We start from the raw sequence: 13199 nt of genomic DNA, 5'->3' as shown, positions 1-13199 counted from the left end.
CAATATGCAGTCAGTTGCTGTGCCTTATTAAAATGTTGAAAAAAAAGATATTATTCCCAAAATCAAAAGTGAAAAAAGGAACAGTAATCCCAGACTACGAGCTACAAGGACCAAAACCCCCATTTTTTACATAAATAAGCGTCCTCCGAGCTGGACGGAGAACATTGATCTCTATGCGCACAAGACAAGAGGAAGACGCTGTAACAAAAATCAATAACTCCACTCATAACTTCACTTCAGATTTATTGATCCCGGAAGTTTGAATCTGTAAATATATGTCCAACTTTACCGAACTGTCCGGGCCGACGTCACACTTCCGTCATTTCCACTAAAACCCATGTTGAGCATTTTATGAAATATGGCCCGGCGCCATCTTTCACAAATCTCGATGGAAGATGTGACGCCTTCAAACCAAAACAACACAACTTTCCGACCAAACAACACTCAACGGCTCCCCCGCCATATTTAACACATTCTGTCCCACAAAGATTACATTGAAGACATCCTGGAGCGAGTGTCTGCTTTCACCAAATGTCGGTTTTCCCACCAGTCCTGTGAACTGATGTGAACTGTTGTTCACCGTCAAACTCCAAAAGTGACACTGATTTCTGACTTTGGGCGCTTTTAGCGTCTTTAAGGGATGAATCAACAAGTAAAACGAAAAAACCAACAAAGTTGTCTTACCCACATCCCGCGGTTCAGATCTGGGCCCTGGGGCTGCCTCTGGATCCGCAGCCCGGAGGGCCTTCGTCGGCCTCTTCTTCTCCGCAGTTGCTGTCGACGATCCTCTGGTTTCCGAATAAATGTGTTTACAGTTCCTTCTTCTGCTGCGATGTAAAACTCACTGCTGTTTTGGGCTCTTTACCTTGAAACTCTCTACTATTTGGGTCCACTCTACAGTTTAACCAAGTCGTGTCAAGATCAAGTGCGAAAAGAGAACGCAAAATGGCCGACAGCTCTTTTATACCAGCTCTGACCGTCATTCTTCAGTTTGATTCTGTTTCTACGACAATGAGTGTTGTGCGTGCGTTCTTGCGTGTGTGCGCGCGTGTGCTTGGGCATTCCGAAACAGACACATTTCATGTTTTTTTCTTATATTCTCATAATGTATTTTCATGTTCTTGTATGTCATCATGTATTTTTCTGACACTGTGACAGGACATCAAACCATCTTCTACTGCAGATTCACTCATTGGCTTTATGCTCCACATACAGGGGGGATTGATCCCCTATCGATTTTGTTTGTTGTTTGATTACAAAGAATTGAGCACTCTATCGTTTTTATGTTACCTTAATTTTAACAAAGAGAGACAGAATATATATATATATATATATATATATATATATATATATATATATATAACGTTTTTTTAGACGTTTATTGATTTTTTTTAGACGTTTATTGATTTTTTTCTGCCATTTCAAGATCATCAATGCTTCAGTTTTGTTCTCTTAAATACTAAAAATGACATTAGATTGATGATCATCTCATTTCAGATTCTTTGATCATTTCATGCATGTATCGGTGACAATAAAACTCTTTGTTTCCGACAAAACAAATTGACAAGCTAAGATCAATAAACGTCAGCACACTTAGAACATGATGAAGAGACAAAAAAAAGCGAGTTGTATTTATTTTGCTTAAGAACTCATACATTCAGAACTCAAAAAATGTCCTAAACACCACACAGATGTTAAAATGTTTGTTTTTATTTGAAGTGTTGTCATCATATTCTGATAAATGTACGCACACGAATGTATTGGGAGGATTTTGAAATATGGGACGTTTAAGACTGCATACCTTTTATGAAATCTGCACAGGATGAATTTAACAGTGAACTTAGGTCTTATGTAGGAATAACAGGTCCATCGTGGCTCGTGGAACGATAATGAATCATAAGAGATATTAGAGATATTAAAGCAGAAAGGAGGAGGGGGCGAGGCTGCTCTTCGGTTGTTGTTCTGTTACTCCAAACACACAAACACACATGGATGTTGCTTCATCGCCATGACTGAGCATAGATGAGGAAATATGGGTATTAAAAGTGTAATAAGTTAGTGGACACTTTGGTTTTATTTGCAGAGGTTTAGGGATATCCACACGCAGAGGTGGACCAAGTACTCACGTACTTCAAATTCTTACTTAAATGTTTAGAATATGGAACATACTGCTTTAAAATATCTACAAATGACTAAACCATGTTATTCACATTATTTTATTGACTTATGTATTGACATTATCCCAAATGTTTCCAACACTTTTCAAACCCAGAAAGTCCTGTTTAAAACGAGGTAAAGATCGGGTTCATTTGGCCGCCTGTCGATGGCATCTTTATTCCTGCGTTCATGCTCGTCTGACAGAAGCTGCCATGAATCTACTTTTAATCCAGTTTTACAAAAGAGGCAACCTCCGGCACTGAAAAGTGAAGGCAAAGCTGAAGTATCTTAAACCTGCATTCTCTCTGCTGGCCATCAGGGGGTGACTCCTCTGGTTGCAAAAAGAAGTCTGGTTGTATAGAAGTCTATGAGAAAAATGACTCTACTTCTCTCTTGAAGTATTATCTCTGTAAACATTGTAAACATGAGTTTATGGTCTCAATCTCAAGTCTTCTTCAATCCAGCATGATGTTCATTTAGTACATTATGATTCATTTAGAGTCAAATAGACCAGAAAGCAGGGGATGCTTTAGGGGGCGGGGCTACCTGCTGATTGACAGGTCACTACCAATGCAGTTAGCTACTAAGATGACTTTAACACTTAGCTGTAAAGTTGACCCTGAATTATGAAGCCAACTTTGTTAGCAGCTTCACACCAGAATCCACATGGATCCAGATCCACCAATGGGTGACGTCATTTTGACGACACACTTTACTTTACACTGTGTTGATTCTCAAAATGACAATGGATTTATAATTAAAAGTTTACATGCAAAGATTTGAAGCTCAGTGCACCAAATGTCGAGTCGATGCTGAATGTTACGGGGATGAATGCAAATACAGATTCCACATTTCTGAGGTGGTGTGTTCTTATAGTATGATGACAGTTTTGGGAAATCGACAAAAAATATACAAGTACAAGTATTAAAGTAAATGTACTTAGTATTTCAGCTTCTACCAAAGTACAATGGAGGAATAGCTGTGGTGCTCAGTCACTAAAGTTTGGATTTCTGAAAAATAATGTCCACCAGTCTCTGAATAATTTACAGACTTCAATGGGTAGTATTCAGTATTCAAAAGTATTCATTCTGAAATATTTTCTGCCAAGGTCTAAAAAAGTGAAACAAGTGATTATTATTTTTTTCCAGGCTCAGAGCACCACATGGGGTGGTTTGACTTAAATCACTTGAAAACACACAACAAAAGGCTGTTGAGAAATAACATCCCAACATAACATCACCCCCTAGTGGTTAAAGGAGGAAACTGTAGCACTAAATGACCACACACTGTATGGTACGGGCCAGATGGACATTATAAAAACATGTTGCTATGACAACACTGTAAAACACCAACGCCTCTCTTCATGAAGCTTATCAGAGCGATGCTGATTCAACTTCATGTCATTTTAAAAGGCTGCTGTTGAACTTTACTGCTGGCACAATATTGGGTTTCATTGCGGATCGTGATGAAATACATTCCATTATCAGGATCATAAATCATTTTAGAAGTATCTAGTTCTCCTATCATAGTAGAATTACAGCATGTGGAATACAAAAGTACATTTTTTTTAAATGTTTTATACTACTGCTGACAAGCGTTTCTATTAAAAGTATAAGCAGGAATGTAAAATGGCATTAATAACCATAGTGCAGAAATAAATCTAGAATGGGCCATTCTGCATAAGTATATGTAGTACTTCAAGTATATGTTGATATAGTTTTGTAATTTTACTTAAATATCTTTGAATGAAGGCCTTTGATACTGTGTTATTGGTACTTTTACTGAAGTAAATGATCAGAAAACTTTCTATTTCTAAGTTACTTACTGAGTAGCATTAAAACCAGACAACCGTCATCATTTTTCCATTCTTAAATAAATATTAAATATTAGCATTGTTACAAACGGCAAGTTTGTCTTCAGCAAATACTTTCATTTGATGCTAAATCTTGAATGTAAATCTTTGTACCTATTTCTGAAGGACATGGAAATAAAGAACAACATGACATCGAAACCCAAAATAAGAGTTTACTTTTAGTTAATTTACAAAATACAAGAAATACATTTAAAAACAATTTATTCCAGATTGAGTTTTTAAACATAGAAACTATAGAAAAGTTTGCTGCGTTGTTTTTACAGTGTTTTATTTATCAATGTTGTTTAGAGCCTCAGTCTGTTTGGATTCCAGCTTTTATTGTGAAGGATTTGCACAAACTCGAACATGGATTTTATGGATCAGAAATAAGTAACTTCCTGTTGCGAGTGTAGTATGTACAGTAGTACAGTACTAGCCAATCACAGTACAGTAGTACAGTACTAGCCAATCACAGTACAGTAGTACAGTGTTAGCCAATCACAGTACAGTAGTACAGAATTAGCCAATCACAGTATAGTATTACAGTACTAGCCAATCACGGCACAGTGGGGCAGGACTAGGCAGAAAACAAATGACAAGGTAAGTACATAGCTGGAGCTGGTTAGCTTAGCTTAGCATAAAGACTTGAACAAGATAGAAAAAGCACCAAAATCCACAGACCAACACCTTTAAAGCGTACAGAATAAACAAAGAAGATACAACAGTATAGTAGTTCTTAGTTTCAGATATGTGGCTTCTGGTAAATTTTAAGATCTTTAATGCACCACCTGCCGACAGTAGCCTAAACCTCAGACTGACTGGGTATTATTACCACTCGCTTCTTCAGTCTAACTGTTGTTTATCTTCTTTTGTCTATCGGGTGATAGACAGACATAATCTACCATGAATACATGCATTTGTATTTTGAAAACGAAATACATGCTATATGGTAAAAGAGGCTGCAACAACAGTCCAAACATTCAAGTAAACGGAGTTAATATTGAGAGGGTCCGTGAGAATAAAGTACTGGGAGTGATTATCGATGACATGTTAAGTTGGAAGCCACACATAGCACAATTAAAAAGGAAGCTGGCCAGGAGTGTGTCCATACTTTGGAAAGTACAAAAAATATTAAATCAAAAAGCACTTCATCTGTTATACTGCGCACTAGTCTCTCCGCACCTGCAATACTGTGCAGAGGTGTGGGGACACACATATAAAGGCTCCACACAGCCCTTGTTAATTCTCCAACAAAGAGCCTTGAGAATTTTACACTACGCCAACTACAGGGCACACACAAATCACTTATTTATCGAATCGAAAATACTCAAACTATATGACTTAATAAACTATCGCACAGCCCAAATGTTGTACAAAGCATCAAACAGAACTCTCCCCCAGAACCTGCAAAAATTCTTCATACACAGAGAGAGACACAATCTTAGAGGGGACTTGATTTTCAGGCAAAGGAAGGTACGAACTATGCTAAAATCCTTTTCCTTATCGGTCACAGGTGTTAGAAAAAGTAAAGAAAAAGTATGTATATTCAACACTTGACCGGTACAGATTATTGCATGTGAGTTGATAAGGGTCTGGAGCACAAATCAGCAGGCAGGGTGCTGTGACTGGATGGGAGCATAACAAATGAACATTCTGTACCCAAACAATAAGCTGGACCTGAGAAACTTGTATGGTATGATGTCAGTTGTACGTGGTAGGGAGTATCAACAATGTGGAGATAAATTAGGTATGAATGCCAAGCACAACTGCTACTCCCACAATTCACGATGGAGTTGCTGAACTGGTCACTGAATGCTGTCGACAGAGTGTTCTCAACACGGCGTGCGGGTTCTGGCGAACCTGCGTGCCCGGATGGGACCTTCATGTCCGGCTACATCATGGATGGTTGGGGGAAGTGGAGAGTCATCTGCCTTGCCACTCTGGATGTGGAAGACGTCGAGGACGTGTACGTGTTCGCGTTCATGACAACTGGAATGATCGCCTTGGGATGTGGAATCTTCATGCTATATCGGAAAATGCGAAAGATCGCCACTGAGCTGACCAGTGTGAGGGTGGACAACGCCACCACTCGGTCTGCTGTGGTTGGGATGCCCTCTGACATCTCTGCAGTTCGCGAGTCCGCGGCTCTGGTGCGAGTTGAACTGGCCACTAACCGGGAAGAAATAGTGACCAATCGGTCAGCCATGGTCGGGATGCGCTCTGACCTCTCCGCAGCTCGCGAGTTCCCGTTACGGAAGCGAGGTGAAGTGGCCAATAACTGGGAGGAAATCAATCAATCAATCAATCAATTTATTATTTAAAGTGCAAAATCACCATGGTACATGGTCTCAATACACTTTACAGTAAAAACAAGAACTGGCGAAGTTAAGGGCAGCGAAAGCTGCAGAGGACAGTGATGATTAATAAATAAATAAAAATAAAAAAGTAGCTACACTGGACTTTCTTTTTTGTTTTCTTTTTTTGTTTTTCTTTTTTTTTGTTCTGTTCTCTGTCGATTGGACCCCCTCCAGACTTTGTTACATGATGAGACTGCTGTTCACTCGTGATGAACAAATATGGACACGTGTGCAGACACACACAAAATCTGTATGCACTGGACTTCAGCTCTATGTATCACCTACTGCTGTAACATAGTATGTCGAAAATGTCGAAAATGTTAAAATGCAATTGACAAGAAAAGACTATGATGTTGATTTTTTTAATTCTTTTTTTTATTTTTCATTCTTTGTTCTTTTTACTTTCTATTTTTTATTTTATGTTTTTTTTTAATTTTATTATTATTATTATTATTATTATTATTATTATTATTATTATTATTATTATTATTATTTTTTTTTTTTTTCGTTCTTTTCCCCCCTGTGGGTAATGGGGGCGGGACTAGATAAGCCTCGGCTTCTCCCGCTTTCCCTTTCGGCCATGTGTATTCATGTTTACTGTGTGAGCAAGATGTGTGATGATGACTTAATGTACATGCCCGAAATAAACAAATAAATAATAAATTAGTGGTTCAGCCTTTCATACAATGTTAGATGATTATAAAGAGCCTCTGTTGTCCTTTTAATGCACTATAGTGTGAAAACTTGCAGATACTTGTTGAAACCTGCCTTTAACAGAAACAGCTCGGAATATACGTTATTATTCTTTGTGTTGGTCATGAAAAGATCAACACCAACTATGATCTTATGTTACATGTTCTGAGTCGGAGTTATTGGCTTCTGCACCACCCGACCATTTCTTGGGTCATGCTATACCAAGATGAATTCTTATTCTTGTAAAAAGAAATAAACATCACATTTTACAATATGGAACCATGAATGTTATTATCACCCTGTGTAACCACAAAAACAAAGCTTAAAGAGTTCTTAATGTACATAAAGCATCTTTAATAGTATTAGTAGGCTATCATGTACATCTGAGACACAGCTTAACATACTTTTATACATACAATCAGGTTCAACTGGCGATAATATTCAGGTTAAAGGCTCCATCAGTGTTTTATATTTCACTACTCTGAGGCTTGCAAAGCAAATTTCATATCATGAATTAAGTTCTTATATAGACATAAAACACAATCATTAGGGGGAAACATGAACACAACAGGAATAAAATAAACACCTTGCAAAAGCTGCTGCCCGACACGGATAAGCACTAGACGATGAGAGAGACCTTGCAAATTACAAACATCACCTGATAAAAATCTATTCTCATAAATCATGTGATGCTGAATTATAGTAATCACATCTGAACATGTCCACAGCAGATATTATTTAAAAGACCAGCATTATTAAAAGATATAATAGAGTATATGACCGCAGACAAATGTATGCATGTATATACACTGTTGCCCATGAAGTTGGAATATTTTGTTTTCAGACACAATCCTCTGTTTATTCCTATTTAAATGCATCAGTAATCACCTTTGACCAGGTGCAATGATTGCATTATGTCCCAATTACCCAGGTGAAATGAATTCATGCATAACATTTGTTCGGTGCTATAAAAGACAAGACATTTGCAAATCATTCCAACTTTTTAGGCGACCCTGTATATTTTTTTTAAGCATTTCTCTTCCAGAATCTACTGAAGTGTAAAATCATGATTACTTGTTGAAACCAGTCTGTAAAGGATACAGATCAATTAGTATTTACACTTTTTAAGGTAATGCACTACCGTTATCATTTCTGCATTTAGAACCTGCTGTTACAAACACTATGGCTCTTGCAGGTTTTCCAGAAACTCCTCTACTTCTCTCCCCAGTCGGTTCCTGCGACTATCTTTAATCTTCCCCAGAACATAAATGCTGTGTCCATGAAAGAAGGATTGTTCCGGTATCGCTGCTGCCTTCATGTGATATTGTATCGACCTGTTGGAATCTTGTCGGTCAAAGTATAAATATGCCGCGTATTTGTTGTAAAGCATCTGTTTGTCTGCAGGTTCAAGCTCACTTTCTAGCAGTTCCTGGTATATCTGCTCAGCTTTAGCCTGGTCGTGATTGGACTTTGCGTATATATTTGCCAGATCTATTTCCTTCAGAAGTGAAGAATGTGGGTAAAGAGAAATCACCTCTTTAAGGAGGCTGGCTGCTCTGTCTATCTCACTTTGCTTTGGGCGACTGCCCCTGACATACATTATCTTCCATTTATAGCACATTGCAGCACACTTCTTCAGATAACGCTCATCTGGATGGTTTTCCAGAGCCTCCTCTGCCAAATCAATGGCCTCATCAATAGACACATAGTTCCTGTAAACCCATAGTAATGACTTAATACCACTGTAGCTGCTGACAGGATTTCTCAAAACCTTTCTGGCTAACTCGTGTGCCTCATCTTCAATTCTTTCTCCTTTCTTAGCACATTGCTCAACATACTTAATGGCGATGTACAAGTTCTCTGGATCCTTTTCCTTAGCGATTCTCATTTTCTCCAAGATGTCAGCCTCCAGCCTTGTGTTGCTGTGTTTAAAAGCACTGGCTAACACTAGGACATGGCTGGTGTTCCACTCCACCATGTCCGGCTGCATCCTGATGGCTCTCTGGAAGTAATCTCTAGCCAGCAGCTTTTTCTCTCTGCTGAACTTCATCAGGGTCCAAGCCTTTTCAGCGCTGAACTCCGCATGGAGCTCCTCCTGGGCTGGAGATGGGTATTTACTCATCAGGGCATTGACCTTTGACAGGTAAGCCTTGCTCTCTGTTTGGTCTCCCAGGCGATGGTGCAGCCAAGCCAGGTTCCCGTAGTTCACCACTAACCACGAGCCATCATCTGCGTTTCTCATCTGGCGGAAGGCCTCTGCAGCCTTGTTGAAGGAACTCTGGGCGTCTTCAGTGAACCCCAGCTTGTACTGAATGAACCCTCGCAGGTTGTAAATGGGACCCAGCCACTTGTTTCCCTCCTCCGTGCCGATGTCCTCCAGCTGGTCCCTGAGACGCAAGAGTTTGGACCTGCCGGGCTCCAGATCCCAGGTGAAGTGGCACTGCAGGGCCTCCAGTTTGGACTCCAGTGTTGTTTGACTCTGAGCAACACTGATGGAAAATATGAAAAAAATATTTAAACAGTACTTTGTTTTATTGTTTGTTCTTTTTAATTATAGTGCACACTGTACATCGAGACAAATTCCTTGAATGTGAAAAAGTACTTGGCAATAAACTCCTTTCTCATTCTGAGACACGGCATTGAATGTGTGCAACGGAAATACGGAGGGAAGGATGTTTTTCAGCCCTTTGTCCCATCAACTCTATGTTGTTCATAACCCTATGTTCCCTCAACTCTATGTTCCCTCAGCACATGGTTCCATCAACCCTATGTTCCCTCAACCCTATGTTCCCTCAACTCTATGTTCCCTCAGCACATGGTTCCATCAACCCTATGTTCCCTCAACTCTATGTTCCATCAACTATGTTCCATCAACTCTATGTTCCCTCAACCCTGTGTTCCCTCAACTCTATGTTCCCTCAACCCTGTGTTCCCTCAACTCTATGTTCCCTCAACCCTGTGTTCCATCAACTCTATGTTCCCTCAACCCTATGTTCCCTCAGCCCCATGTTCCATCAACTCTATGTTCCCTCAACTCTATGTTCCCTCATCCCCATTTTTCCATCAACTCCATGTTCCCTCAACCCTATGTTCCCTCATCCCCATGTTCCAGCAACTCTATGTTCCATCAACTATGTTCCATCAACTCTATGTTCCCTCAGATTAATAATAACATAAAGAACTTGATAAACTTAGAAATGAGGGGACATAGGGATGAGCATAAGTCGCCCAGAAAGAAAGAAAGAAAGAAAGAATCCATGATGTTAACATTTCGAGCCCTGGGACTTAATTATATGACATTTAATCAATCATAATCATAGTAAATATGTTCTCATAGACTACAATGTATATATACAGAAGCAGTTACTCACCTCATCATTCAGCTGTTTCCTCACCTCTGTAGTTCTTTAAATATTAAGCTGGCTCGGGTTGCTGCCTTGTGTCTGCAGGTGTATATCGGTGATGTCCAGCTTCTGCTTTACTGTAAGTTGTAAGATGTTGTTGACCACACAGCTTGAAACGAGACTGAAGTTTCACAGGTTGGGCATTAGCAAGGATCTTGTTCTGTCGTAGTGCGCCTTGACTTTCGTTTTCCATGAATGGAAACCTACAGCCACAGTTGAAAAAAACCAAAACAAAAGCCCAGCGAAAACATGACTCATCAAACGTTAAAATAGTTTCTTCTCTCACATAAACATTCTTGTGTCAGGCTTGGGCAAGGAGGGAGGACACACGTGCAGGGCAGAGGCAGGTTAAACAGGTTTTTATTAAAAAAAAAAAAAAGTATAAACAAAAGATCGCTCCACTGGGAGGAAAAACACGGCTAACGGCTACAAAATGAAACTACAAATGGTAAAAACAAAAGAATGAAAAAACATAAACTTGACTTAGCTTGGCATGAGGATCATGACATGAGACGAGAGACGAAAGACGAAAGACGAAGTGCACTGTCACAAGACAAGGGGAGACGCAGACTTAAACACACAGAGGGATAATGGGCAACAGGTGGAGACAATCAGGAATCAGGGATGATATCAGACCGACCATGCGGACACGGCCGCTCCGGTGGCCAGGCAGGAGGGTGACCAGGTGGACGGGGCCGCTCGGGTGGCCAGGCAGAGGACGACCAAGTGGACTGCACCGCTTGGGAGGCCGGGCAGGATGTAGACCAAGCGGACGGAACCGCTCGGGAGGCCGGGCAGGAGGGCGACCCAGCGGGCGCGGTCGCTCGGGAGGCAGGGCAGGAAGGCGACCCAGCAAGCGGGGCCCCTCAGGAAGGCTGTGTGGAGCAGGCGTAGGACAGTCTCCTGTCTGGACCAGAACAGGTGACGAGCGAACCGCCAGAAGGCTGCGTGGAGCAGGCATCAGACAGTCCCCCGTCGGGACAGGAACGGGTGACGAGTGGGCTCCCGGCTGGCTGCGTGGAGCAGGCGTCGGACGGTCCCTCATCAGGACAGGAACTGGCGAGGAACGAACCCACAATAGGCTGCGTGGAGCAGGCGTAGGACGGTCCCCCGTCGGGACAGGAACAGGAACCGGCGACGAGCGAACCCCCAATAGACTGCGTGGAGCAGGCGTGGGACGGTCCCTCGTCAGGACAGGAACAGAAACAGGCGAGGGGCGAACTCCCAATAGCCTGCGTGGAGCAGGCGTCGGACGGTCCCTCATCAGGACAGGAACTGGCCGAGGAACGAACCCACAATAGGCTGCGTGGAGCAGGCGTAGGACGGTCCCCCGTCGGGACAGGAACAGGAACCGGCGATGAGCAAACCCCCAATAGACTGCGTGGAGCAGGCGTGGGACGGTCCCTCGTCAGGACAGGAACAGAAACAGGCGAGGGGCGAACTCCCAATAGGCTGCGTGGAGCAGGCGTAGGACGGTCCCTCGTCAGGACAGGAACAGGCAACGAGCAAACCCCCGATTGGCTGCGTGGAGCAGGTGTCGGACCGTCCACCTTCTGGACTGGTGACGGATGATCCTCCGCACGGACTGGTGACAGACGGCCCTCGGACTGGACATGTGACGGACGGGCCTCCGCCTGGACTGGTGACGGACGGCCCTCCAACTGGACAGGGGACGGACGGGCCTCACACCTGCCTAGAGGGACCCGCCGCAGCCACGCCGCCGCCGCAGCCACGCCGCCGCCGCAGCCACGCCGCCGCAGCCACGCCGCCGCCGCCGCAGCCACGCCGCCGCAGCCACGCCGCCGCTGGAGGCCACGCTGCAACAAACATCTTTAATATGTTTCTGCTCTTAGCGCCATCAGTAGCGAGAGCTTTTTTTTTTCTTTTCCCTTTTCTGCACCGCCTTTTAATTATTTCGCCATTTTCGCTTTGTTTTTCATGTGTGTTTCTCTTCTCTCTCATAATGACTGCTCATCATAAAGGTGATTGGATGGGGGGGGGGGGGGGGGGGGGTCTGGAAAATGGGTGGGACTACTGGGCCTCTAATGTGTCTGTGGGCTGCAGCTGAGCTCTGTGGGCCGGTGCATGTCTCTCTCCCTGGGCTGCAGCAAAAAAAAAAAAAAGGCAGCCACTGCCGGCCCATTATTGACCTGCCCACCGGGAAAACTCCCGGTACTCCCTATGGCCAATCCACCCCTGGAGACAATCAGGAATCAGGGATGACATCAGACCAGGGACACATGAGTTACTTTTTCAAAATAAAACTGGAAGTTCACAAGACAAAAACAAAGACAAGACCTCACCAGTGTGACCGCAAGGCTCAATTTTAGGCCCGATTTTATTTTCTATTTATATGCTCCCGCTGGGTCAGATCATCCAGCGGCACAACGTCTCTTTTCACTGCTACGCAGACGACACACAGTTATACCTTCCGCTGAGACCGCACGACCCAAAAAGCCTAGCTGCTGTTTTAGACTGTCTAGATGATATTAACTGTTGGATGGCACAACATTTTCTACTGCTTAACAAATCAAAATCCGAAATAATCTTGTTCAGTCCCCCAAACACAGACACCACCCCCATTACTCATACCCTTGGACCACTTGCCACCAATATTAAGCTCTCTGCCAGAAACCTGGGTGTCATTTTTGACTCAAGCCTCACTTTTGACCAACATATTAAATCAGTAATCCAGTCCTGCTACTTCCAATTCAGAACTATTTCCAAAATCAAACC

The 13199-nt window shown here is 42.5% G+C and overlaps 1 protein-coding gene across 1 annotated transcript; it reads right to left on the bottom strand.

The window, feature by feature from the left end:
* Positions 1 to 7033: 7033 nt before the first annotated feature.
* Positions 7034 to 10629, bottom strand: LOC311014443 (interferon-induced protein with tetratricopeptide repeats 1-like). Its single transcript, XM_084011062.1, has 2 exons — positions 10431 to 10629; positions 7034 to 9548 (listed from the first exon to the last, which is right to left on the bottom strand). The coding sequence occupies exons 1-2, from the start codon at positions 10436 to 10438 to the stop codon at positions 8240 to 8242; spliced, it is 1317 nt and encodes a 438-aa protein (XP_083867188.1). The 5' UTR covers positions 10439 to 10629; the 3' UTR covers positions 7034 to 8239.
* Between the last annotated feature and the right edge of the window lie 2570 nt (positions 10630 to 13199).

The sequence above is a fragment of the Eutrigla gurnardus genome (genome assembly GCF_963514095.1).
Source record: "Eutrigla gurnardus genome assembly, chromosome: 6".
NCBI classification, from domain to species: Eukaryota; Metazoa; Chordata; class Actinopteri; order Perciformes; family Triglidae; genus Eutrigla; species Eutrigla gurnardus.
This window is presented reverse-complemented; position numbering and strand designations above follow the sequence as displayed.